The 22,905-nt window shown below is 53.4% G+C and overlaps 10 protein-coding genes across 10 annotated transcripts; 3 read left to right on the forward strand and 7 right to left on the reverse strand.

Moving 5' to 3' along the window:
- Positions 1–1,360: 1,360 nt before the first annotated feature.
- Positions 1,361–6,520, reverse strand: CLAFUR5_08201 (uncharacterized protein; the record flags this gene model as incomplete). The annotated part of the gene is made up of 1 exon (XM_047907349.1): positions 1,361–6,520. The coding sequence occupies one exon, from the start codon at positions 6,518–6,520 to the stop codon at positions 1,361–1,363; it is 5,160 nt and encodes a 1,719-aa protein (XP_047759815.1).
- Positions 6,521–7,183: 663 nt separating this feature from the next.
- Positions 7,184–7,693, reverse strand: CLAFUR5_08202 (uncharacterized protein; the record flags this gene model as incomplete). The annotated part of the gene is given in 4 exon segments (XM_047907350.1): positions 7,184–7,384; positions 7,450–7,563; positions 7,582–7,607; positions 7,675–7,693. 4 exon segments carry the CDS (start codon positions 7,691–7,693, stop codon positions 7,184–7,186), a joined length of 360 nt encoding a protein of 119 aa, XP_047759816.1.
- A 3-nt stretch (positions 7,694–7,696) lies between these two features.
- On the reverse strand, positions 7,697–8,145 carry CLAFUR5_08203 (uncharacterized protein; the record flags this gene model as incomplete). Its single annotated transcript, XM_047907351.1, has 2 exons — positions 7,697–7,873; positions 8,083–8,145. The coding sequence occupies 2 exons, from the start codon at positions 8,143–8,145 to the stop codon at positions 7,697–7,699; spliced, it is 240 nt and encodes a 79-aa protein (XP_047759748.1).
- Positions 8,146–9,054: 909 nt separating this feature from the next.
- CLAFUR5_08204 (Kexin) lies at positions 9,055–11,577 on the forward strand (the record flags this gene model as incomplete). Its single annotated transcript, XM_047907352.1, has 1 exon — positions 9,055–11,577. One exon carries the CDS (start codon positions 9,055–9,057, stop codon positions 11,575–11,577), a length of 2,523 nt encoding a protein of 840 aa, XP_047759750.1.
- A 1,479-nt stretch (positions 11,578–13,056) lies between these two features.
- Positions 13,057–13,470, forward strand: CLAFUR5_08205 (uncharacterized protein; the record flags this gene model as incomplete). Its single annotated transcript, XM_047907353.1, has 1 exon — positions 13,057–13,470. The coding sequence occupies one exon, from the start codon at positions 13,057–13,059 to the stop codon at positions 13,468–13,470; it is 414 nt and encodes a 137-aa protein (XP_047759794.1).
- A 353-nt stretch (positions 13,471–13,823) lies between these two features.
- On the forward strand, positions 13,824–14,738 carry CLAFUR5_08206 (54S ribosomal protein L4, mitochondrial; the record flags this gene model as incomplete). The annotated part of the gene is made up of 3 exons (XM_047907354.1): positions 13,824–14,360; positions 14,429–14,587; positions 14,643–14,738. 3 exons carry the CDS (start codon positions 13,824–13,826, stop codon positions 14,736–14,738), a joined length of 792 nt encoding a protein of 263 aa, XP_047759817.1.
- A 49-nt stretch (positions 14,739–14,787) lies between these two features.
- Positions 14,788–15,503, reverse strand: CLAFUR5_08207 (uncharacterized protein; the record flags this gene model as incomplete). Its single annotated transcript, XM_047907355.1, has 2 exons — positions 14,788–15,260; positions 15,314–15,503. The coding sequence occupies 2 exons, from the start codon at positions 15,501–15,503 to the stop codon at positions 14,788–14,790; spliced, it is 663 nt and encodes a 220-aa protein (XP_047759818.1).
- Positions 15,504–16,519: 1,016 nt separating this feature from the next.
- CLAFUR5_08208 (uncharacterized protein) lies at positions 16,520–17,480 on the reverse strand (the record flags this gene model as incomplete). Its single annotated transcript, XM_047907356.1, has 2 exons — positions 16,520–16,866; positions 16,916–17,480. The coding sequence occupies 2 exons, from the start codon at positions 17,478–17,480 to the stop codon at positions 16,520–16,522; spliced, it is 912 nt and encodes a 303-aa protein (XP_047759819.1).
- A 687-nt stretch (positions 17,481–18,167) lies between these two features.
- On the reverse strand, positions 18,168–18,946 carry CLAFUR5_08209 (uncharacterized protein; the record flags this gene model as incomplete). The annotated part of the gene is made up of 2 exons (XM_047907357.1): positions 18,168–18,288; positions 18,342–18,946. The coding sequence occupies 2 exons, from the start codon at positions 18,944–18,946 to the stop codon at positions 18,168–18,170; spliced, it is 726 nt and encodes a 241-aa protein (XP_047759820.1).
- A 529-nt stretch (positions 18,947–19,475) lies between these two features.
- Positions 19,476–20,813, reverse strand: CLAFUR5_08210 (E3 ubiquitin-protein ligase; the record flags this gene model as incomplete). Its single annotated transcript, XM_047907358.1, has 2 exons — positions 19,476–20,580; positions 20,665–20,813. 2 exons carry the CDS (start codon positions 20,811–20,813, stop codon positions 19,476–19,478), a joined length of 1,254 nt encoding a protein of 417 aa, XP_047759733.1.
- Between the last annotated feature and the right edge of the window lie 2,092 nt (positions 20,814–22,905).

Genomic DNA, 22,905 nt, shown 5'->3' on the forward strand with positions numbered 1-22,905 from the left:
GACCTTAAAGGTTCTGGGGACCCCGTGGGCTATTACTATAAATTGTTAGTAGGAGACCTTCGCTGACTTTACTACTTTAGTTGTCTATTCCTTATACGTCTCGAGTCTTTGTCGGTCTGTCTCCTATACGGTAAAAAGCCTTACTACCCCCCTTGGCTCTACCTTCGCTCCTACGATCTCCTTCCGGCCGATTCTGTCTACGAGCTCCTTACTCGTAAGGCCCTCGAGTTCCCTTTTCTCCTCCGGGTCGGTGACGTAGACTCGGATCGCGTTAATAGTCCTCTAGGGCTGGGCCGGGTAGTGTCCCGCGGCGATTGTAACCCACGTAGGGTTCTTCTGTTATGTTGCGTGCTGTGTGGTCTAGTGGATCGTTCTTGGGGTCTGGTGTTCGAGTGCCTTAAGTGCACTAAGGAGCTACGCGATTGTATTTTTATATGCTCGGGCTGAGTGTTCGTCTTCGTCTAGCATTGCCTGGGCTTCTTTGTACAATTCTGTCCACGCGGAGGGGCCGGGGGCGGCTAGGGTTCGTTGTGCCTTTCCTAGGCCCTTAGCTTGTTGTCGTTGGCCGTTGTCTTGCTGTTACTAGGTTAGTTGTTGGCTTAGCTGTTGAAGGGTTGGTTGCTGCTGGCTAGGTTCCTGTGTCGCATCCCCGTTTATAGAGATTTGGGTGTCCCTCGCGAGCTGCTTGATGCTCGCGAGTTGGGCTTGGGATCTAGTCTCCATGTCGCTGCAGTTCAGCTACGGCTAAGGTTAGAAGTTGCCTAAATAGGCAATTCACCTCCGCGGCTCCGCAATTTCAGGGTCCTGTCGGACAGGAGGTGGATTCCTGTTTTCTGGTCGCTTTCCGTAGCAATTGCGCGGCCGCCAGTACAGGCGCGCTGCTCTTGTTCTCGTTAGGTGATAGCCTTAAGAGGCGCTTTCGAATGGTGCGTCGTGCGTGTCTCCGATCGATGGGTATTGCCTATGATATATAAATCCAGCGTATACGTACGTACGAGTAAGGTAAATCTAGATTACGCCCGTATTATTTCTTAGAAGTAGGGCCCGGCTTAGCGTAACGCTGCTCGTGGTACGATCTTCATTGCGTGTCTGCATGAATCTGTCAACACTGATGATGCTGGGCTAACCATGGCGGTTGTTCCACGGTGTACTGGGTCCCCGGCTATCACTTAGCAACTTCTGATTCGTACAGCTGTACGCAGTTCGTGTGTGCTTGGCAGAAGAAGGGATGGGTTGGGGTTGAACTGGGGCGGAGTGCGCGGACAGCGTCGGCTCGATGTCGATGACTCGCCGTTCGTCATCAAGTCATATACCCTATCATCACTCAATACCCAACCCTCATCCTGATCTACCCAATGCTCTACCTCCAGATCTTCCACCCCGCCTTCTTGCTGGCTCCTCCAGTGGTATTAGCCCTCCCCAGCTCTCCTCCCACTGGCCGTTCCTCCTGCATACTAGTCCTCTTCCCAAACCCGGCACCGAACCCCAACAACTGCGCAGCCTTGCTTCCCCTCCTCACCGGCGGCTCATCGTCATCATATTCTTCACTAGGTGTGAGACTGCCTGCACTATCGTACCCATCATACCCCTGCGCGTGATTGCCATACACGCCACGACGCATTTGTCCGTTGCCAGCGGGATCGCCTTGCGATGGCCCCGCAGCTTGAGGAGCGGAAGTACGACGGTATCCAGATTGTGGGTAAGGATCGTTGTCTGCGCCTGGTCCAGCTTGCTGACCGATGGGTGGACCGCCTTTGTTAAAGCCACGGTTGTAGGCATCGACGGAGGCGTGCTGGATGGGTTCTGGGGCCGTGGTGTTGATGTTATAGCCTTGAGAAGGGATCTCGCTGCCACCAGTGGAGCGGACTTGTCGTGGAGTCGCGTTTTGACGGCCTGTACCTGTACCGTTGATCGGGTATGGGCCAGAGTGCTGTCTCTCGACCGCTCCACGGCCAGTTTGGGTAAGCCCCATAGCATTCGCCGCTGTATTCCTTTCAGTCACCGGGTCAAACTTCTCCTCATCGCGTAGGCTGGGACTATGACTACGATCGCTGCCGGGGTATGCACCGCCGTGGTCGTCTTCACCGTCGACATGTGCCTCTCGGTTACGGTTCCATTTAAGCCTATCCATGAGCCCAGCGTGCTTGACTTTGCTTCGTGCAGGCACGGTATTGGCGTCACCTTCGCCCACGTACCAGAGAGCAGGGACGAGAAGTCGGTAGGGTATGGTCGTACCGGTAGGGTCGTGTTGGTTCTTCTCCATACACAGAGAGATGTCTAGTCCTCCCTCCAGGTCAATGTGGCCCGCATCAAGGTTGCCATCTTCGCCGAAATTGGCAGCGGATTTTTTGGCTTCCTTGATACTGAGGTCCGTCGGTCGCCGGCGGAACGATGGTCGTCTTTCGCCCTGGAACGAAGGTCGCTCGTTATGGACCCCGTTCTCTGGGAAGTAGCTACCGCCAGATGTGTCCCGCCGCTGATCGAGACTGTTAGCTCTCTTCATAGCAGGCTGGGCATCGTACGGCTGGGTCTGCGCTGGCGCCAGGCTCACGGGCGGATGGTTTCGATCTCTCTTAGAGCTTCCTGAGAAGCGTCGGACCAGTGCCGCAGGCCCACGGGTCAAGCTCATAGTCCTCTTCATGCTGCCAGGCGGGTGACGACGGTCTCTTCGCTCGTCATCATGCATGCCATCGACCTCTGCACCAAATGTAGCATCGCCTGCAGTATCAATCCTCTCTCTGACAGGTGTGCTAGGTGGTGTTGATCCGGGCAAGTATTCCCTGATGACACAGAAGTTCCGTCTCGGTAGGAGATGATTGTTGTTCCTCCTGCTTCCGTCAACATCGTGGCTGAACATTGGTATCATGTCTTCGTCCGTTTGGGCGTCTAGGCGGTGTACTTTGTTGCGCTTGTTCAACACATCTGCCATGACCACTGGCGGCGGTGTGTTGACGATGGCGCTGCTGACAACGTTCGGCATATACCTATGGTCGCGGTCTTTACTGATGCCGAGCTTCTTGTTGCTGTGGAACTGACCGACCGCCCCAAGATGAACGTCGCCACCAAGTATAGTGATACGTACACTCTTCTCGGCTGCAAGTTCTTGCAGTTCCTGGATAAACCAGTTTCGCTCAGCTTTGTGGTGCTTGGCAGTCCAATGGTCATCGAGGTCATCGAGAATCTCAACACCACCGTCGAACTTGTTGACAAACCCACCAAGCATTCCTGTCCGGCCGATAGCCTTGATCGGGTCCATGACTCGGCTGGTCAGAATGTTCTCCAGAAAGTTCAATCTCGGATATGCAATCGGCACACCCAGCAAGACCAACAGATGTTTCGTCTCTCCCTCGACGATCTCTGCACGACAACGATCAAAGACTGTGTCATACGTCTCTTGGCTCAGGATTTCGTCTCGCATCCGTTCTGTTCTGCAGTCCAGTCCCAGAAGAGCAACGTTGCGGCCAAGCGACATGAACACGCTGCGACTGAGCTCGTTAATGTAGGGACCGGGACTCTTTCCTAGCAGCCAACTTGGCTCCTCGCGTTCAGTCTCCGCTGATAACGACTGGTGCTGAAACAGCATATAGTACTTGTAGGCCACTGCACCAAGCCCGGTGAACACCCTCGTGCTCATGAAGTGATGTGGATAGCTGCCATATCCGTCAATGATGTCGTGGTCGTCCCACATGTTCACCATCGGGATCTGCGAGTTTGCCATACTGAACAGACCTTGCGAGAACCACATGCAATACCGCTCGAGATAGAATTGCTCAAGCTCTTCCTGCATCTCAGGGGTGAAGTCGGCAGAATGCTTGTGCTCAGGATTCTTCGTCTGTAGCCATTCCCTAAACAGCTCAGTATCCCGCATAGCAGCATCATTGTAGATCTGATCTCCTCCACCGAGCATGACGTGGAATGGTCTGCTTTGGTGACGATTGAGAACGTCTCTCCACAGAGGATCAGGTCCAGAGAAGTTGTTCGAATCCACGGAGAGTGAGAAGCCGTTGCACGAGTGGAACATGATGTTCATCGTCTCGCCACGGGCAGGAACCCAGAAGCCAACCGCAGGGCCTTTGTTGATTCGATATGCGATACGGCGTTGCGAAGAGGCCAGCTCGACTTCGATGTTGAAACGCCAGAAAGTGTGACCTTGCTCGGTGTGTAGGCGTACCGCCTTGACATCGCGGTAGCGACCTGCTCGTTCGCCGTCTCTTTTCTTGATGCGTGACTTGTCCTGAAATGAGATGTGCTGAATCTGTCTGCCGTCCGGTCCTGTACTCGTCTGTGGTCCCAAAAGTGCAGGCCGGGTCGCCGAATACAGACCATCATTGTTCTCTTCGCGGCTCAGATCTATGCCACCGTCGAGCTCTTGCACTGGGCGCGCGAACAATGCTCGCCCCGTCCGGGAAAGCTTGACCTGTCCAGCCACAGGGTCCTCATACTCGGGCGGTAATTCGTGACCGCCTTCAAGCAGATGCTGTGGAGGTGGCGGTTGCAAATCAGCCGGCTGAGCAAAGAGTCGTAGGGTCGGCGTGGAAGACAGGTCAGATTGATCATCTTCTGTGACAACCATGACGCTGCCGCGCCACACTTCTTTCGCGGCTTGTCCGCTTGTGTTTCCACTGCGCGCGGGTCCTGTCTCCTTTCGGATGCCGGTATATCTCAGAAGAGGACCGCACTTCATGAACAGCCTGGGTTGAAAGCCATTCGCGTGCTCTTCGTAGGGTCCGTCGTACTGCGCCATGTTCGGAACTGCCTTAGAGCCGCTGGAACTAGGACGTCGATTCTTCTCCCACCAAGCCCCATCTTCTTTCTGACCAGCAGCGACTGTCTGCTCAAAGTCCATATCTTCCACTGTAAGTCTCGCAGTCTTCGCCCGGCGCCAGTCTTCAAGTGGCTCACTGGAAGCCTGATACCCACGGTGATCATGGCCACTTTGGTGGAAGATACCACCGAACTTATGATGTCTGCCATCTGGCACTGTGCGATTCTGATCGCTAGCGACACCAAAAGCGACCTGTTCCTTCGCGTGCTGTCCGGCAGCAGTCTGTGGCGGCATAGCATACTTGATTGGATCGTTTGGAGCATTCTGCACGTCCGCTGGTCGAACTGGATCAGGATCATGGTAAGCTTCTGCCGCTTGGCGGTCCTTCCTGCCACCACCAAGACCACCAGTGCGGTCACCTTGGCGCTGCTTGCGGGTAGCATACTCATCTCCCAGAGGCGATCGTTTCTGCAGCTTCTTGCTCCCACTGCGACCAACGCCAAGACCACTTCTGCCACAGTCGGGAGAATCCTGTGTCACTGGACTGACAGGTGAAGGTGCTGGTGCATTCTGCATAGAAGACTTTCGTCGCTCATATGCAGCTTTGCCCCTCTCAGCAGCATTATCATGACTGGAAATGGTAGCCCCAGTGAAAGCAGCAGCCGTAGCACCAGCAAAACCTGCGTCTCGAGCGCGATACTTGCCACTGGTAGTCCTGTTCAGATCCACCGAGCCTCGCGGTGCTTCGTACGATGGTGAGACGGGCGACATCATTGCATGCCCATCACGTGCGCCAGCAGATCTACGATCGTAGGGTCGAGGCTGATTTGCTACGGGCTGCGAATGTCTCTGCTTCGGAGACTGGAGCTGTTCGTTCGGTACAGGCGACATCTTTAGTGCCTGGCTGGCCTCATGGAATTTCTGCACAGGAGAGTATGGCTCAGACACCTGCCTGTTCCTGTCTACCTTTCGCTGAGACCCACTGGACCTCTTCGGGCCATCACTAACGACCCTGCCCTTCTCGCTACGCACTGTGCCTGGTCGCATCGGCGGCCCGTCTCCCATCGCCCTGGCCTGACTGTTCTGCCTTGCTCTGTGTTCTGCTTCTTCAACTCGCGCTCGCTTGGCTCCTTTGCTCGAATACTCGAGATTCTGCAGAGGGCTGCGATCGGGCACGGAGCCTCGTCGTATCGTTTCCGACATTTTGGACGTGTTGCTCTCTTGCGGCGTTCGGACTGGTTGCGCTGGTTGAGTACGCGGTGAAAGAGGGTCGGGGCTCCGCGGCTTATTGCGCAGGTTGTTTGGAACGTAGTCTGGATCGATTCGCAGAGGTTCTTGTTGCGCCGAGCCTGGCAAGCTCGTCTCATTGACGTGCTGAGTCTTGGCTAGATGAGCCGATGTTGTTTCCGGATGTTGGTTGAGCACCTCTTGCACGCTCCTCGGGATCTGACTATCCTCGGCGCCAACTATCGCTGCCTCACGGTGCTTCTTCGAGGCTGATCCCCCTGCTCCATTGGTAGTCGGCACAAGAGGCTCGCCATTCGTCTTGGTGGTCGGATTGGAGAAGGACCTTCGATTCTCATCGCCGGAGCCGCGAGGTAGCGCGGGAGGTTCGTAGTATGGGTAGGGACCTTTGTTGAGGCCATAACTTTGGTTGGCCTGTATGCGCGCGGTAGGTATGGGCGCGGCCTGCTCGAAGAAGCCTGTTTCCGGGTTGCGATTCCACAGGCCGGATTGCCTGCGATCGGTGGACATGGCGGTGGTTGGAGAGGTGTTCTATCGTTCATGCAGCATGTGAAGCTCGGTCAGTGAGTGGTTGACAAGTCCCCAGCTAGCCTGCTATACCGATCACCCAGGTATCAGCAGTGTCAAACAAATCTTGTGCTCGCACTCGTCAATGGTGTCGATCAGCTGTCGCGTGTCGCGTTTCCCATCGTCGCATCAAGACATGACAAGGCCGAAAGAACAGCAACGCTCGAACGCTATAGGCAAGAGAGGCTGGCAGGAGCAAGAGGAAAACGACGGCACACATGCATGTTGAGTGGTGATGGGCGATGGGGTGGCTGGCTGGCAGAGCTGCAGGAAGCTCCGTTCGGCTTCGGCGCTAAGCTCTGGGATGCTGTACAAGAAGCGTGTCTTCATTCATCCTCGACACGACGACACCTGAGACTGAGAATCATGCATCGAACAGCTGCCATCACTTGTACGAGTGCTCACCCGGGTCTGCCCGTGCTCGACTCGGCTATTCGAGACCCACGATCCCGTCAGCCGTCAGCCTTGCCTATTAAACTTCCTACAGACTACTTTGAGGCATGATTTTGGCGGATATACCATGTACACATGTCAGCTCGATATCCCATTGCGTGCATCGTCATAAGCAGACCAGGATCGAACAGCAAGAAGCAGCAAGAGCACAGCCTAAGAAGCCGCCTTTCCAGCCTTGCCAGCAGCGATAATCTGATTCAAAATGGCGGTGGGATCAATAGCAACCCCAGCAACCTGCGATGGGACCGTCAGGAAGCCTTGAAGGGACGTGAGTTTGCAATCAGTCAAATCGTACTTGAAGTTCATGCCGGCGTGAATGTTAACGGGAAGTTGAACGATCCGGGGTCCCAGTTCCTAAGAACGAGCACAGTCAGTAAAGGGTCGTACTGCAACGACAGTCTCGTTTGGATGGATATTACAATTTCTAGCTCTGTGTGGCTTGTGCCATTGGGGTAGTTGGTCGTAGCTGGGACGCTCGTTGGGTAGACTCGGTAGAAGACTTGTCGAACACCCAAGGCGAACGTCCGGACCAACTCCGCAGTGGGCGCGACTGTTGCCTGGCGCTCCGTTGGCGTAGCTATAGAGTGCAACCTGCGGTCAGCGGACTGGAGCCACAGCGAGCGGAACGTGCTGAGATTGCCTACATGATGAGTTGTGCGTCATCCTTCAATGGCAGTTGCTGGAGGAAGTTGTAAGTAGCTCCAATTTCTTGATCGCTGAAGGCTGGCGCAACGCCGTTGAGCTGCTCCGGGTATGCATCAGTGCAGGTGGCACTTCGTCGCTGTTCAAGCACCGGAGAGGCAAGAGTGGAGCTTGCGAGAGCAAAGAGCGGCTTGTAGACTTCTTCGGCGATGATCAATGGTCAGCGTCTGTATAGTGAAGTTATTGTGGAGACTTGCGGGCACTTTATAGGCTGGATACCTGTGTACTTAGAGGGTATTGGAACGGAAATTTATGTCGCGGGACGCTGGTCATTGCTTGGAACCAGCAAACGCCTGCAAGTAGTGCTACAGTAGTGCTTCGGCAATAGTGAGGATATATCAGGTGCTTACTGTTTCCAAATGGTATGGCCTCAAGCAATCAGCTTCGCCATAGCCGTGTTGCGATGTAGCCATGCGCGAGAAAGTGGCTCAGTGTAATGTACAGGTCGAAGGGGTTTGCAAGCTTCCAGCTATCGACAACAAGCTCGTGCTGCTCTTATCATGGCATCTAGACTGCAGATCCAACCTCGCCATGGTGCAACATAACTCTCAAGTCTCGTTCGCAGGTTGTCGGTGAATGACTCTATACACGACGGTCTCAAGATATTGGTGCTCCCTGAGCTCGTCGTAAATGGAACTGATGTTGAATCGATTTCGGCTAGACTCCTGTGCAGGTAGTGTTTTCTGGTCTTGCTCGACGCTCCAATCTGGATGATGTTAAAGTAGTGGTCCAAAGTAGCCTCGATGTCAACGCTGCTTGCACTTGAGCGATCTTCCCAACCGCAGAACCGCGCGGATCTTACTCGCATCGTGGTCGCATTGTTTGCTAAGTGGAAGCGGCCACAATCACCATAATATGCAAGCGTCCGCCGCTATACCGGATATGGAAGCCTCATCACGTGCTCGATGACGCCTCAGAATACAGATATCTCGCGTAGCATACTTGTATAAGCTTAGCGCGCGGGCACTTGCATATGTATTGTGGTGATTAATAGATTGCAGACAGGATTGTGGTGCACCATGCACCACGGTAGTCAGCGGAACTCGGAACTCGGTACGGCTGCCGGATGCCTGCCCTTGTCTATGCGTGTCCTCAATCCTTAGACTTCCTTATTCAGGCTCACTCTCGGCCTGCCCTTTACCACGACCAAGACAACTCTCATCCGGCATTCGCGGCTCAGGCAGGCATTACTGCGCCTGTAACATAATTCCATATTGCAGCAGCGACCATGTACATGACCGCCCGATGAGTATTCCACACCGGCCAGAAATTTGCCATCTAGCGACACGCGTCTACAGCACTGCGGCCGGGTCATTTCCACGATGAAGTTAATCTGGAGCCTCCTACCCTTGCTGGCAGCTGTATCAGCACAGAGCACATCCCACAAATTCGACCACGACGCACACGACTACTACGCTGTGCACCTATCACCCAGCATACACCCGGAGACAGTCGCGAATCAGCTGGGGCTGCTGTACCATGGACCCTTTGAGGAGCTGAAGGATCACCATATATTCAAGGCGTTGGACAAGCACGAGCATGACCTTATCAAGACACAGAAGAGCGACTTGAAGCGAAGGCGGCGGAAGCGAGAAGCTGGCGCCGAGCTCCCGCACGTGCTGGACAACGTGCTGCTTTCGAACAAGCAAAACCTCAGTAAACGATTTCCGCTGGAGAAGCGCATCATACCGGCAGAAAGGCAGTATACGTCATGCAAGGAGGCGCTAAAAGAGAAGCGACAAAACAACCAGTTCGGCCAGCAGGCAGCCGACCCGGATGAAGTGCAGAGAGGCTTTGATATCGCGGAGAATCTGCATATATCGGACCCTATATTTCAAGAGCAATGGCATCTGCATAATACCATTGAGGTCGGACATGATATCAATGTGACTGGCGTGTGGGCGCAAGGTATCACTGGCAAGAATAAGACTGTCTGTATTGTGGACGACGGCTTGGACATGGATAGTGATGATCTCAAGGATAATTACTTCGCCGAGGGCAGCTGGGACTTTAACGACCAGGGTCCGGATCCGAAACCACGTCTGTCAGACGACAAGCATGGCACCCGTTGTGCTGGCGAGATCTCCGCTGTAAGGAACGATATCTGTGGTGTCGGGGTCGCATACGACGGCAAAGTCTCTGGCTGCCGAATCCTGAGTAAGGTCATCTCAGATGCTGAGGAGGCCAAGGCCATGAACTACAAGATGCAGGACAACCACATTTATTCCTGTTCATGGGGACCACCTGACAATGGAAAGGCCATGGAGGAGCCTGGTATCCTCATCCGACGTGCGATGCTGAACGGTATTCAGAACGGTCGAAGTGGTCTGGGAAGCATCTTCGTGTTCGCGATCGGCAATGGCGCGGCCAATGACGACAACTGCAATTTCGATGGCTACACGAACAGTATCTACTCTGTTAGTGTTGGTGGTATCGATCGCAAAGGCCTTCACCCCTACTACAGTGAGAAATGCTCGGCGCAATTGGTGGTCACCTACTCTAGTGGTTCCGGCGATGCCATCCACACGACCGATGTCGGCAAAGATCTATGCTATGTCAACCACGGAGGCACGTCTGCTGCCGGACCACTCGTTGCTGGAATTTACTCTTTGATGCTGGAGGTCAATGACAAACTCACGTGGAGAGACATTCAGTGGATCACAGTCATCACTGCTGTCGAGATCGACCAGCCAGCCGAATATCAAATGAACCAAGCCATGAAGAAGAACTTCAGCCACCAGTTTGGCTATGGCAAGGCCGACGCATACGCCATGGTGGAAGCGGCGAAGACGTGGAAGTCTGTCAAGCCACAAGCCTGGTTCTTCAGCCCGTGGCTACACGTCAAGCACCCCGTGCCACAGGGTGAGCACGGTCTAGCATCGAGCTTTGAAGTGACCGCAGACATGCTGAAGAAAGCCAACTTGGAGCGTGTAGAGCACGTGACTGTTACGATGAACGTTGAGCACACTCGTCGTGGTGACCTATCGGTGGAGCTCAGAAGTCCCACCGGCATGGTCAGCCACATCGCCACGAGTCGTCGCTCGGATGATGCCAACTCTGGCTATGTCGACTGGACCTTCATGAGTGTTGCTCACTGGGGAGAATCCGGTGTCGGCAAATGGACCGTCATTGTCAAGGACACGAAGGTGAACGAGCATAGCGGTACCTTCACTGACTGGCACCTCAAGCTATTTGGCGAGGCGATTGACGGAGAGAAGCAAGAGCTTCTACCACTACCAGATGAAGACGACGATAATGACCATGATGTATACGAAACTCAAACGGCTACTGCTCACACGACTACAATCGCTGTGCCCACCGAGACTGGCGAGCCTGTGGGCAACCCTACTGATCACCCCGAACGGCCGACGAAGCCTAAGCCGAATTCGACCACTGCTACGCCGACACCCACTCCTGATGTCACCGACGACAAGGAGGAAGTCGCCAAGCCAACTTCGACCTCCGACAGCAACCTTCTACCCCATATATTCCCAACATTTGGCGTCAGCAAACGGACCCAAGTCTGGATCTACGGCGCCACCACGCTCATCCTGGTCTTCCTCGTCGCGCTTTGCGGATGGGCAATCTACTACCGGCGCAAGAAGCGCGTCGCACGCGATGACTTTGCCTTCGAGATGGTCAACCAAGAGGACGCCAACGAAGATAGCGCAGGTCTGCTCAATGGCCACTCTGGTGGAAGGAAGAAGAGGGCAGGCGAACTGTATGATGCGACTGCTGGCTATTCCGACGAGGCGGGCGCTTCCGAGCTGGGCAGTGACGGTGGTGCCAGGGATCAGAGGTATAGGGATGACGAACCTACACGGGAGGGGACGGATGTGAGGTAGTGTCCTGCGGACTCCTGCCTCAGATCGTAGCGAGGCGTTTTGGGTATAGCCTTGACAGTATACACACCAGTATCAAGATACTCGAGATTCACTCTTGCGTGCTCGCCATACTGCATTATCATGCCCGTCCCTGAAGTCAAGCGTCAAGTTACTGTACATCTCCCTACGACTTGCGCAGAACCCGCGGCCAGGTTCTGTTAATCTGTCGGCACTTGGGCCCTTTGCAGGTGCCACTCCGGGCTCGTTGCCATCGGTGTGTAACTCGAACGCAGGTTTCCATGCAGCGTTGTCATGCAGTGCGCAGAGCCACAAGCTTCACCGAGATTGACAGCCAGCTTCTATAAATCTCAACTCCCTAGAATTTGTTGAACTATACTTCCTCGACCAGGTCACGTTACAATCCACCATGCGCTCTAGATGAATCGCTGTATATTCGATATGCCAGATCAACGCAGCGCACGACGTCCCGAAACACCGCCAAAACCAATACATCTGAGGAACCTGTCCTGGCAATGGCTTATCGGCTGCGTAGCATGCATCGTGGTCCTTGCAGTATCTCTGGGCACCGCACTTGGCGTGACCGTACATCAAGATGGCCACAAGCTGCAAGGCTGCCAGCAGGGCCTTTCGCAACTCACAGCAAAAAGCGACACAACATCTCCGACGGCCACCAGAGCCCAACAGACCACAACCCAACACGCGACTGCGACTGCGACCACCTCTCTATCCACCTGCAACCCTAACACAACCTGGCTGAGTCCCCTGACCAACACGTCCTACACGCAGCACTGTAACCAGACTCTCGCGACTTCCGGACGCAGCGAAGTAATGGCTTCGACACTCACCGAGACGTTCGAGGCTTGTGTCAGTCTATGCGACGTCTTTAATTATGGCCCACTCAACGGGAGCATGGAGTTCGCTACGTGGTATAGTTTGGCAAGGGAGATGAGCAATCAGCCGCAAGGGCGTTGCTTTTGTGCGATGGCTAGAGATGGGGACCATTGGCAGGGTGAGGAGGGTAGAATGTCGGTGCTTAGGGAAGGCGCGCTGGGCGATGGTGGAGGGTGAAAGGCCTGTGTATCGGCGAAGGGTCGTAAAGAGCTGGCACAGAGTCCACAAATGGCGGGGCCTCGCTGCTGGCTGGGGCCTGTCCATTTTTGAGCTGTAACCTATCATTGACGGTGCATCCCATGCTCTGGGCAAGTTTGTCGTGTCTGGTGGTCTCAATCCCTGTCGTCAGGTCGAAGTCTTGGTTCTTGTGCCTGAGACATGTCGAGATGTATTCTGGAATCGACTCCTTCTAAGATGTCTCGCAATTTCTTCCCCTACAGAGGCAGATGTCTCGACCTGTTGAAGTCAGCCTACAAGTATCGTCAGTCTCTTGAGTTTCTATTGAATCCCAGGCTCCCGTAGACCTTTCCACCACTACCAACGACACCAATCGCGAAACAATGGCATCCATTGACTGGCCATCGCCCGATGACCTCCCAACTCTGTGCCAACACAACCACAGCGACTGGCGTCCACATACTGAAAGGCTGCTCCACGAACGCGGTCTCTCGCACCTGCTCCATATATCGACGTTCCCGGAGAACGCTTCGAAGTGTCAGGAGGATCGAGTTTCATACGCCAGAGGAGATCGAGGTCTCTTTCGTGGACGCGTATGGCTCTGATGGGCTTTCCAAGATATGTGTGCGAAGCTTGTCAGACTCTCTGCGGACAAAGCGTCCATTCCCGATTCCGGACAGTATCGAGCTGGTGCAGCAGGAGCGCGACAAGCGACTGAGAAAGTTGGAGTATCTTGTCGAATGGACCAATGCTGAGGTGAACAAGCCCCTGGACTGGAAGGTGAGGGCTATTCTGGATATCTTGACGACTGATGAGGATGCTTGAGGCGCTGGAGCAGTTCAGGTCTCCTTCAATGGCGAAGGGCTAGGCCAGCAGCGTAGTCGCTGGTCAAGGTGCTCGGCGAGGGTCCTAGTTGCACCTGGTGCTGACCGTGCTGGACTGGGTGCGACCAACTTGCTCATGTCGAGATAGTCACTCATCAATCTGATGAGGAATGGTGGTGTCATGTGCAATAATGCTGTAGAGAAGGGAGAGAAGTGAAGTCGCTTGACGCATATATCTCGGTCGTGGCTCGGCTTTGGCGGTAGTCGCTTGCCGCAGCTCTTCCGACGCGATTTCTAGGGATGCAATGGCAGCGTTGGTCTTCCCAGCAACACGACATCAACCACATCTTCACCATGGCCACAATGCATTGCACAACCAGATCGCTCCTCGCCAGCGTATTCAACACGCCAGTCGCCCGCGCTCCAACGATCCCCCCCGCTTTCCTCCTCCCCTCCCTCGCCCTGCACCAAACCTCCTCCTTCTCCACCACCACCAATCGACATGCCCGCAAAGACCACAACCGCAATCGTGGCGTCTCCGCCCTGCGCCGCACAGGTCTCGGTAAAAAGCAGAGGCTCTCCGTCAAGCTCGAGAACCTCCCGAAGCCAGTCCTCGACCCGGCCAAGCGCACCCCCATCGAAGTGGACGATGATCACGGCCTCTGGGACTTCTTTCCACAAGACAAGAAGGCGATGGCGACACCCGAGGAGATGAACGCGCATGGACGCGCGTGGACTGTGGCGGAGCTGAGGAACAAGGATTGGGATGATTTGCATCGGCTGTGGTGGGTGTGTCTCAAGGAGATCAATAGATTGAACTCGTATGCCGCGGAGCGCGAGAGGATTGGAAATATGTATGGCTTGTATGAGAGTAATGTGAGGAAGACTGCGGTAAGTGGTGCATGATGAGAAGGTGGATCTGGATGATGAGGCGGGTGGCTAACGAATATGCACGACAGATCAGGAACACGATGAAGGCTATCAAGCACACTTTGACGGAGAGGTGGTATGCTTGGGACAATGCGCGTGTTGAGGCCATGAACGATGATGAAATCAATATGTATGCGGATCTTGACAATGGAGAGCCTGCATTTCTGCCAAGGAACGATGAATATGAGGTAGGTGTTTCATTACTATGCCTTCTGGCATCGACCTCGACTAACTTGAATCCAGGACGCACCAATATCACAACAGCAAAGCGCGCGACCCCAAGACTCGACGCTACCTCCGCCTGCGAACCCACAGCCAAGTAGTGAAGCTCGTATCTGAGCAGGACCAGACCTTGCGCCATCGTAGCACAACTGTACAAATCTGAATTTTAGCCTTCACAAACGCGGATTTCTTGATCCGTCTGATCAACCACGACGTCTCCGAAGAGTGCATACTCTCCCTCCTTTGCAGGCGCGAGTTGCCACTCCAGGTACTCCTTGGAGTCCTGCGTCCAGTACTTCGTCCCGTCCCGTCGAACCCTTTGCTCGTTGTCAGGGTAAGACTCTTCCACTATCCGCGAGCAAAGGGGCATATATTTCACCACGTCCAGCCGGAAGTAAGGCTTGGCGCGGCCGCGGTTTCGCACGAACGGAACGTCTGACCAGGCCTTCGAAGCGGACTCTGTCGACTCTCGCCAGGTATTCAAGTCGAAGAGATCGCCCAAGAAGAGCTCTGGACTGGCGGCGAGGAGCTTCACATCATCGAGTTCGTGAAGCTGGATGGATAGGTGGAGGGTGGTGTCGCTGTCGGAAAAGCTTTGGCTGAGTTCTTCGAACATCAAGCGAAGGTGTTTGACGGTCTCTAATACAGTAGTCAGCAGGACGTTCCATCTCACGATATCATTGTTTACTTACGCTTTGATGTCGACCATTCTAGTCTTCGAGCAAGGTCAGCCGCCGCATTGGCTGGCATGCCCTGGAGCGAGTTGAGGAAATTCTGATGCTCCGCTGGCGCCCGTTCCCAGACGTCATCAAACAGAGAATATATGCTGATATTCACCCCGATCCTACGACCAGCTGTAATAGTAGAGAAGTGACGCGCCATTGACGAGATTGAGCGATGGGATGATGTTTTGCAGACGCCTGAGCAAGATGTTGATGTACCTCGGCCTGGCGACGACCTCTCTGTACTCGTCGTTGACCTGCTTGCAGATCAGGAGGACGTTGGTGAGAGGCAGGTGTGACATGTAGGCTACTGGTGCCAGCTTGTCACTCTCTGCAGTGGTACGATTCTTTGTGACGGTGTTGCCCTGATACAAGTAACCATAGATCATGTCGCGAATTTCCCGCGGTAACTCGAGCAGGTGGGATAGTGGTGTTGACGACATGGCGATGTCGAGTAGTGTGATCGGGGCCGTGGGTCGAACGGATGTGGTGGGATGCGACGGGAAGATGAGATACGGCGGGTCTGGTGCGGTGGATGTGGTGTGGTAGATGCGACGGGTGGATGTGGTGTGGTGGATGCGACGTGGTTAAGGTAAAGAAGAAAGTGTAGAGAGAACGTGAGATAAGTGCTCTATCGTGGCACACTCGACACACTCTGTCGAAGTGAATGTGGTTCATTCACCAATCGGCCTCGACTGTCGGTCAGGTGAGTGGATATTACGGCACAGAGTAGCAGTAAGCCAACGATGTCCCAGTACTATAGTCTTCCTCATGTCCTGCTTCCTGGTGTCATGTTACTACCACGCCATGCTGTACGTGTGACTGTTCATGCCAGTCTGTGAGAGGTTGTCTGGACGAGCCGCCCGCGACGACGTGTGATGTTCTGACCCCTATAGGTCGTCATTCGAGTGCCCGCCTGGCTTTCACCAGCCGACTGGGTGACCATGCCTTCTTTGCAGCCTTCCTTGAGAACGAGTGACGTCTCATGCACGGTGGCATCGCTTGTACACCGTCATCGTCGTCTGATGCTATGATGAAGGCATTACCTGCGCATCATCCTTGTGAGTTGGCATCATGCACGAAGGTATTGCCTGCTCACCATGAATTATCCCTCAACATGCAGAACTTGGCCCGACAGCCATCGAACAACTCGTACCTCTGATCCTTGCCACTGGGTCACCAGAGCCAGCCGCCTTCCTCGTCTGAATCTTTGGTTCTGTAGAACGTGCTATCACCTCGAGTCCTTCTATCTCCTATGTCGGCGCTCGTGGAGTCCAGAATCTGAGAGAAAAAGGGTGTCATAAATTGAAAGAAGAACTCCAGCCGACCTTTGCGGGCGTATGGCGTATCGGGACAGTTGTGGAGATCATCGAGGTCGTTAAGCTGCAGGTTACCGAGCTCAACCCACTCGAAATCACCAGCTTGAAATTTTGAGATGTGGATATGTACACGAAGTGACACCACCTCATCTGAGAATGTCTTGTTCAGCTCTTCGAGTATGTGGCGAAGGTAAATACGGGTTTCTGCTTTGTGTGAGCGTAGAAGTTTGAATCTCGAGCGGACAATACTAACGTTTGGTGGGTGTCCAGTGTCTGCGGCGAGTGGCTTCGAGCGCCTCCTGCCCGAAGTCCTTCGCAGATCTGACGGCGTCGGCGTGTGCCCTCATAGACTCGCGGAACTCGTCGTACAACCTGTCCACGATAAGGATACTGTAGCACAAGACCATTGTAATTTCACGGACGTGCTTGAAGATGGTCTCCGGTATGCCATCATTGTGCTCGATAGCTTGCATCATCTTCTTCAGGTCCACCGGGTATAGGGCGAGGTGAGCCCTTTCGTACACTATTTTGCTGTACTCGTGATTGATCTGCTTGCATGTGCAGAGCAGCGAGACGAGAGGTGCTTTCTTGAGCATCACTAATTCGGGCATCGCAAAGCCAGTGCTGTGGCCTTTGCGATCACGGGTGAGAGCTACTTCGTGGTGCAGCTCTGAGTAGATCGCATCCCTGAGCTCTCTCGGAAGCGCCAGCAGATGGCATGGTTTGTCGGATATCATGGTGGTGGTGGCGGCGAGTGTGAGCGTGAGTGTTGTATGTCCGTGTTGAGACTGAGTTGGAAACTTCGAGTAATATAGCATGGCAATGTGCGCGGAAAGTGCAGGGACAGCAGCCCAATGGGCGCGCCTTCCGTACTTAAGCGAGACGATGCAGGGATCTAGCGCGGCTGCATGTGATCAGCGTTACTTGCTCTATCCATTGTCATCGTTACTGGAAGCATCGTGTTCCACACCTGACAATCCAAGCACGTAAGTAGGTAGCCTAGAGGCCCAACATCGAGTGTTGTATACTGTATCATTCATTGCTCACATGACCGGTGTTGCGCTGCGAGCTGACCACCAGCACTACCCTCACGCGATCGCTCTTTGACCACGTCAATGCAAAACAAGCGTACGTGTTCATGGGTAGTGTGGCTTCTCCCATCTGCCCTTCATGAGAGTCCTCCCTCCCCCGATACTATCAAGTCTCAAGTCCCCGACTCGTATGTTTGTACCTCCCACCCAAAGCACGCCGCATCTGCCCCTACTACAGCCGAGGCTAAGGCCCAGAAAATGTAGCTATCATCATCGGCAGTCAAGTATGCGCTTCCATCTCGCCGCTTTCTGGCGACCTTGTGTGGGTATGCAGTGTGTGGTTGGTCCGGAGCGAGCCTCGAGCACAATGGCGTCTCCAGCTGAACCCGAAACTCAAATCGCCGTGGAGAATCGTCGGCACCTCGATATCGATTTATTGCATCCACTAGAGAAGTAGGATGTAACATTCGATCATCAACGGTACTCTTCAAGTAACTGAGGTCCGAGAATGTGAGGTACAGTTGAATTCGTGCCTTTCTGGAGAGGGGAGCGTCGTGGACCTCGTCGAGTATCCCTATCAGATATCGAATTGTCTCTGAGTATGGTCAGCAGATGATTCGGCAGCTTCAGAGCGCGAATCTCACTCACCCTTTGTACTGCCTTTGAACAGATGCCTCTTCTGGTTCACTCACTACGCCATCTAGGTAGACCGACAGCTCGTCGCCCGACTCTTCTTCAAGACGATCGTCAATTCGGACGTAATCCACGTTGACCAAGATCTCGACGGCCCGTGTGAAGATCTTACTAGGCACGCCATCCTTCAGCTTGATTCCATCCATAATCTTGTGATCGCTCGGGACTGCGATGCGAAGCGCAATGTGGTTGAACACCATTTCCAGGTATTCGGACTGGATCTGCTTGCAAAGTTGTAAGACAGCCGTGAGTGGGGCGCAAGTCACGAGCACCAACAAGTTGCCTGACTCGTTTCCTCTCGGTTCTTCAGTGGCCAAAGCTGATTGATGTAGGTATGCATAGATCAAGTCACGTATTTCGCGTGGGAGCGCCAGCAACCGACACCTGGACAGGTCGGTCATGTTGCTTGCAATTGAAGTGGTGGTGTTCGATGTTGCTGAGACGGAATTGGCAAGTGCGAAGAGAGACTTGATGCGGGCTCGGGAAGTGCCGATAGTATATACAACGCGAGCCGTGCAAGGATCTTTAGCGCAACTGCATGTGATTCTGCTCTTAACCATGTCTTTGGGCCACCTGTTAACTTGTGTATTAGCACAAGCACCGTTGGTTACCTTTGGCAACAAGCGGGAGTATCTATATACATGCTAGGGCAGAAAATGGTCATGTGTTGGTGGAGAGGTGTACACTGGAAGTACTTATGCACAATCGTCGAGATACCGGCCGCGCCACCCTCCTCTGTACGCATTAGGAGAGAATATATCACCTCCGAACTCTCGCAATCGAATATGCAGGTTTCCCGCCGAGCGTGTCCTCTAGAATAGCCATCTTGCGCAAAAATCGCCCATCCTTCCGACCTCGCTTGTGGCCCCGCAACGGTCGTCCCAATCAATTTACAGGGCGACACGTCCGCCGCCTGGATCCGCGATGCCAAGATGCATCAATAATGGCCTCCACTTCGAAGCTGTTCGTCAATCGTATGCCCGTGATCTCGCTGAAAAACAATGAATTTTTGTCGCGCTTCGCTAGGAGGGCGAGGAAGTCCCCCTGGGATAGTGGAACATGCATGCCGAATAATATGGTGCACCATGTTCAACGAACGGTGCCAGATTCGAGTTGCGTTGGTGTCACCTCGACTGGACCGTTCTGCTCGCCCTGTTGCTGTCGATTCCGCCGCCCAAAGCGAGGCATCGACATTGTAGGCAAGCGCGACCTCCACGTGCGAGAAGTCGCCTCTTGTCGCTCTGCTGCAGGGTCCGCGTCTTGTTCTCGCCGTGTCCTCTCTTGTCGTGCAGGGGTCGGATTGTAGGAGTTCTGCTGGTTGGTATCGCTCATGAAGAATCGAGGCGCAAAGAGCATTCGCGGCGTAAAAGGTCTTCCTCGCCCAGCAACCCATACATTCGCAGGTTGCTGCAGTGGTGTTCGCCCGTTCCTCGTTGCATCGTCCTCGGGGCGAACCTTTGGCACATAGTAATCGGCCTTGCACAACGGACAACACGCTCTCCTGCTGGTGAGCCACGGGTCGACGCAAGAACCATGGAATGCGTGCCCACAGGTGAGTCCTCGTACATCATCGTCGTCATCCAATGTGTCCAAGCAGATCGCGCAAGAGTCGCCGGGTGCTGCAAGCATCTCAGGCGGTGCTGCGGTACGAATAGGGTCATCGTCATCCTCGTCAATCCCGCTCGCCACCGAAGCATTGCGATCTTTTAGAGTGTCCACAGTTTCTGCCGTCTCGGTCCGTTCGATAACGGTGTTCTCTGCATGCTTCTCACCGCTCGATGTCGCCAGTCCATCTGTCGAAAGCCTCGGGGGTATCGTTGCATGAGCATTGGCGTGGTCTTGTTGTGCGATGCTGAGCGCAGTCTGCGGCCGCGCAGTGTCCGTCGATTGTTTCGGTAATGTAGTATCGATCGTCCCTTCCTCGTCTTTCAGACTGCCTGCCGTGCTCGTCGGAGCTGTCACGCCACCCTCTGCAGGTAAGCCTTTGGCCTCTCGACTCGATCGCCACGTGTTGTACTTGGTCAATGGAAATCGCTCATTCACCTCTTCCATAGACATGAGCTTCTTTTCGCGTCGCCTTCGTCGTGGATTCGGCATCTGGCTGAGGTCGATGGGTTCGCCATTTTCGTTAAGAGCACGTGCGGCGCGATTGCGTTGGTTATATCTGAAGCAGTACTTAACACCGACGATGATCCTGTAGTGTGACCTCGAGTTAGCGTCATGAACTACTGTGCGCAGGTTGCGGAAGCTACCGGGTCAGACAGGCATGTCTACTTACCATAGGTTAGTAAACACGACGCCGAATCCCAGGGCGACGAAGAAGAGGAGAGGCGAGCTCGTGGGCCCTCCCCCGCCACCTTTTGACTCGCCGGACTGGGTAGGAGGGGGCGACACCGCCGGGGTGGTGGTCGTGGATGCCGACATCATCCACGACCGTGTTCTTGGACGGTGCTCAGTGAGAGAGTGTTGGTCGGCGAAGCTGAACGGAGGAGCACGCCAAGTCCAAGATTGAGGAGTGCAGGACGGCGTTAGTGGGCTGACATGCCCATCCTTGAATCGTGCTGGGGTCCTGGGGAGGGGTGCACCGTGCAGTTCGTCGATAGTGAATGTGGGTACATGTATGTATACAGCGTGAATGCGCGGCAATCGACGATGTCACCAGATGCGCTGCGGTGGGCACCGCTAGAACACACCAACCACTCGAGCCACTGGTCACTGACACGCGTCATACGGACCAAAGCGCTCACCTCGACCAAAAAACAACACCACATCTTCAATCGTGTTTTCTTTATCCAATATCAGGCCCATTGCAACCAGCAAATTTATATACGTATCTGGATACATCACTGAACAAATTGTCGTGCTTGGATTGGCTATATGTGGTGTTGTTGTCGCATGCTACCGTCGCAAACTTTTCACCTGTTTCTTGGATTGGAGAAGCGGTGAATTACTCCGACAGGGACAATTATGTCAAGAATTACTACGACAGGGACCATTATGTATTTCTTACTCCGACAGGGACCTGCACGGTATCCATATTACTGCCACAGGGACCATTATTGCCACATCGTCGCATTCTCACCCCAACCCATTTAACCTGCTCTCCCATTCCAGCAGAGCACGTTAAATGAGTTAGGGCAAGGCCAGAAACGCATGGCCTTGTGAAGGCGAATGATCGTGAGCTACACAGCTATGAGTAGGTTAATCGTGGAGGTGAATGCACGAGAGGCACGAGCAGGGCAATGAGACGATACGAGCAGGTTAATCGTAGAGATGAATGCACGAGAGGCACGAGCAGCGCGAGCAGGTTAATTCAGTAGAGGTGAATGAACGAGGGACACGAGCAGGGCAATAAGACGATACGCGCAGGTTAATAAGACAATGCGAGCAGATTAATGACACAATAAGAGCAGGTTAATAAGACGATACGCGGCCAAGAGAGTTCATTCGAGTAGAGCAGAGACAGACAGACACACCCTAAAGCTAATCATAATTCTTACCTTAGTAGCGGCACTAGGCACACCGATTTATAGTGTCGACGCGAACGCCGACAGTAGAACGACTAGCTATAGAGTAACGGCAGTACCTATCACTCGTATTACCCTCGGCGACACGGCTAATATAGCGACGGTATAGTATTAGGCGAGCTTTACGAAGCTTAGAGCGCTCTATAATATTACTAACGTATATAGCTTTATAAAGCTTACTAGTAACGTTCTTATTAAGATAAGTATTTAGCTCGTAAGCTACCTACTTCGTAGTAGACTACGACTACTACTTACTAGCGGCTAGAGGTCGCCTACGAGTAACTTTCGTCGTACCCGTAGGACGACCTCTCTTCTTCTTAGGAGTAGGTAGCGGTACGCTAAGATATATTAGCTTCGAGGTCGTAAAGGGTTAAGAGAACGGTAAGCTTACTTATCGTATTCGAGGCTAAGGAGTAAGACTTACGTAGAGGAGGGACTAGCCGTACCGTCTTCGTCGTCGTTATTAGTACTAGTAATATATTAGATCGTTACTCGATACTTAACGTAAAGTATCTTAATTAAAGCCGAGGATATAATTTGATATATATATTATAGCCGGAGCCTATATCGAAGTCGCCGCCGCCGTTACTTATTATATCGCTCGTATAGTTCTTATACTTACTATAGTATTACGAGTAGTTATAAGAGGGTATATATAATAGTATAGAGAGCGAGCAGTATAAAAGGTATAGCCGAGAAGATAGACATCGCTAGATAATAGCGTAGCGTAGGTTATTATATATATAAGGGTAGGGTATAAGTATAGGATATAAGAATAGGATATAAGTATATAGCCTCTTTACTACCTACGTTACGACAATAGTAACGCTCGACTATAGGGCTAGTAGGCTCGGCAATTATATACGTTATAGTATTACCCTATCTAGTATAATTTAACCTACTCCGTAAGGATAAGTAAGTAGGTAAAATTATACTAGATATAGTGCCTATAACTATATAAGGTCTAAGGAATAAGAGCGCTAAGGGAGGGC

The sequence above is a fragment of the Fulvia fulva genome, chromosome 3 (genome assembly GCF_020509005.1).
Source record: "Fulvia fulva chromosome 3, complete sequence".
Taxonomy (NCBI): Eukaryota; Fungi; Ascomycota; class Dothideomycetes; order Mycosphaerellales; family Mycosphaerellaceae; genus Fulvia; species Fulvia fulva.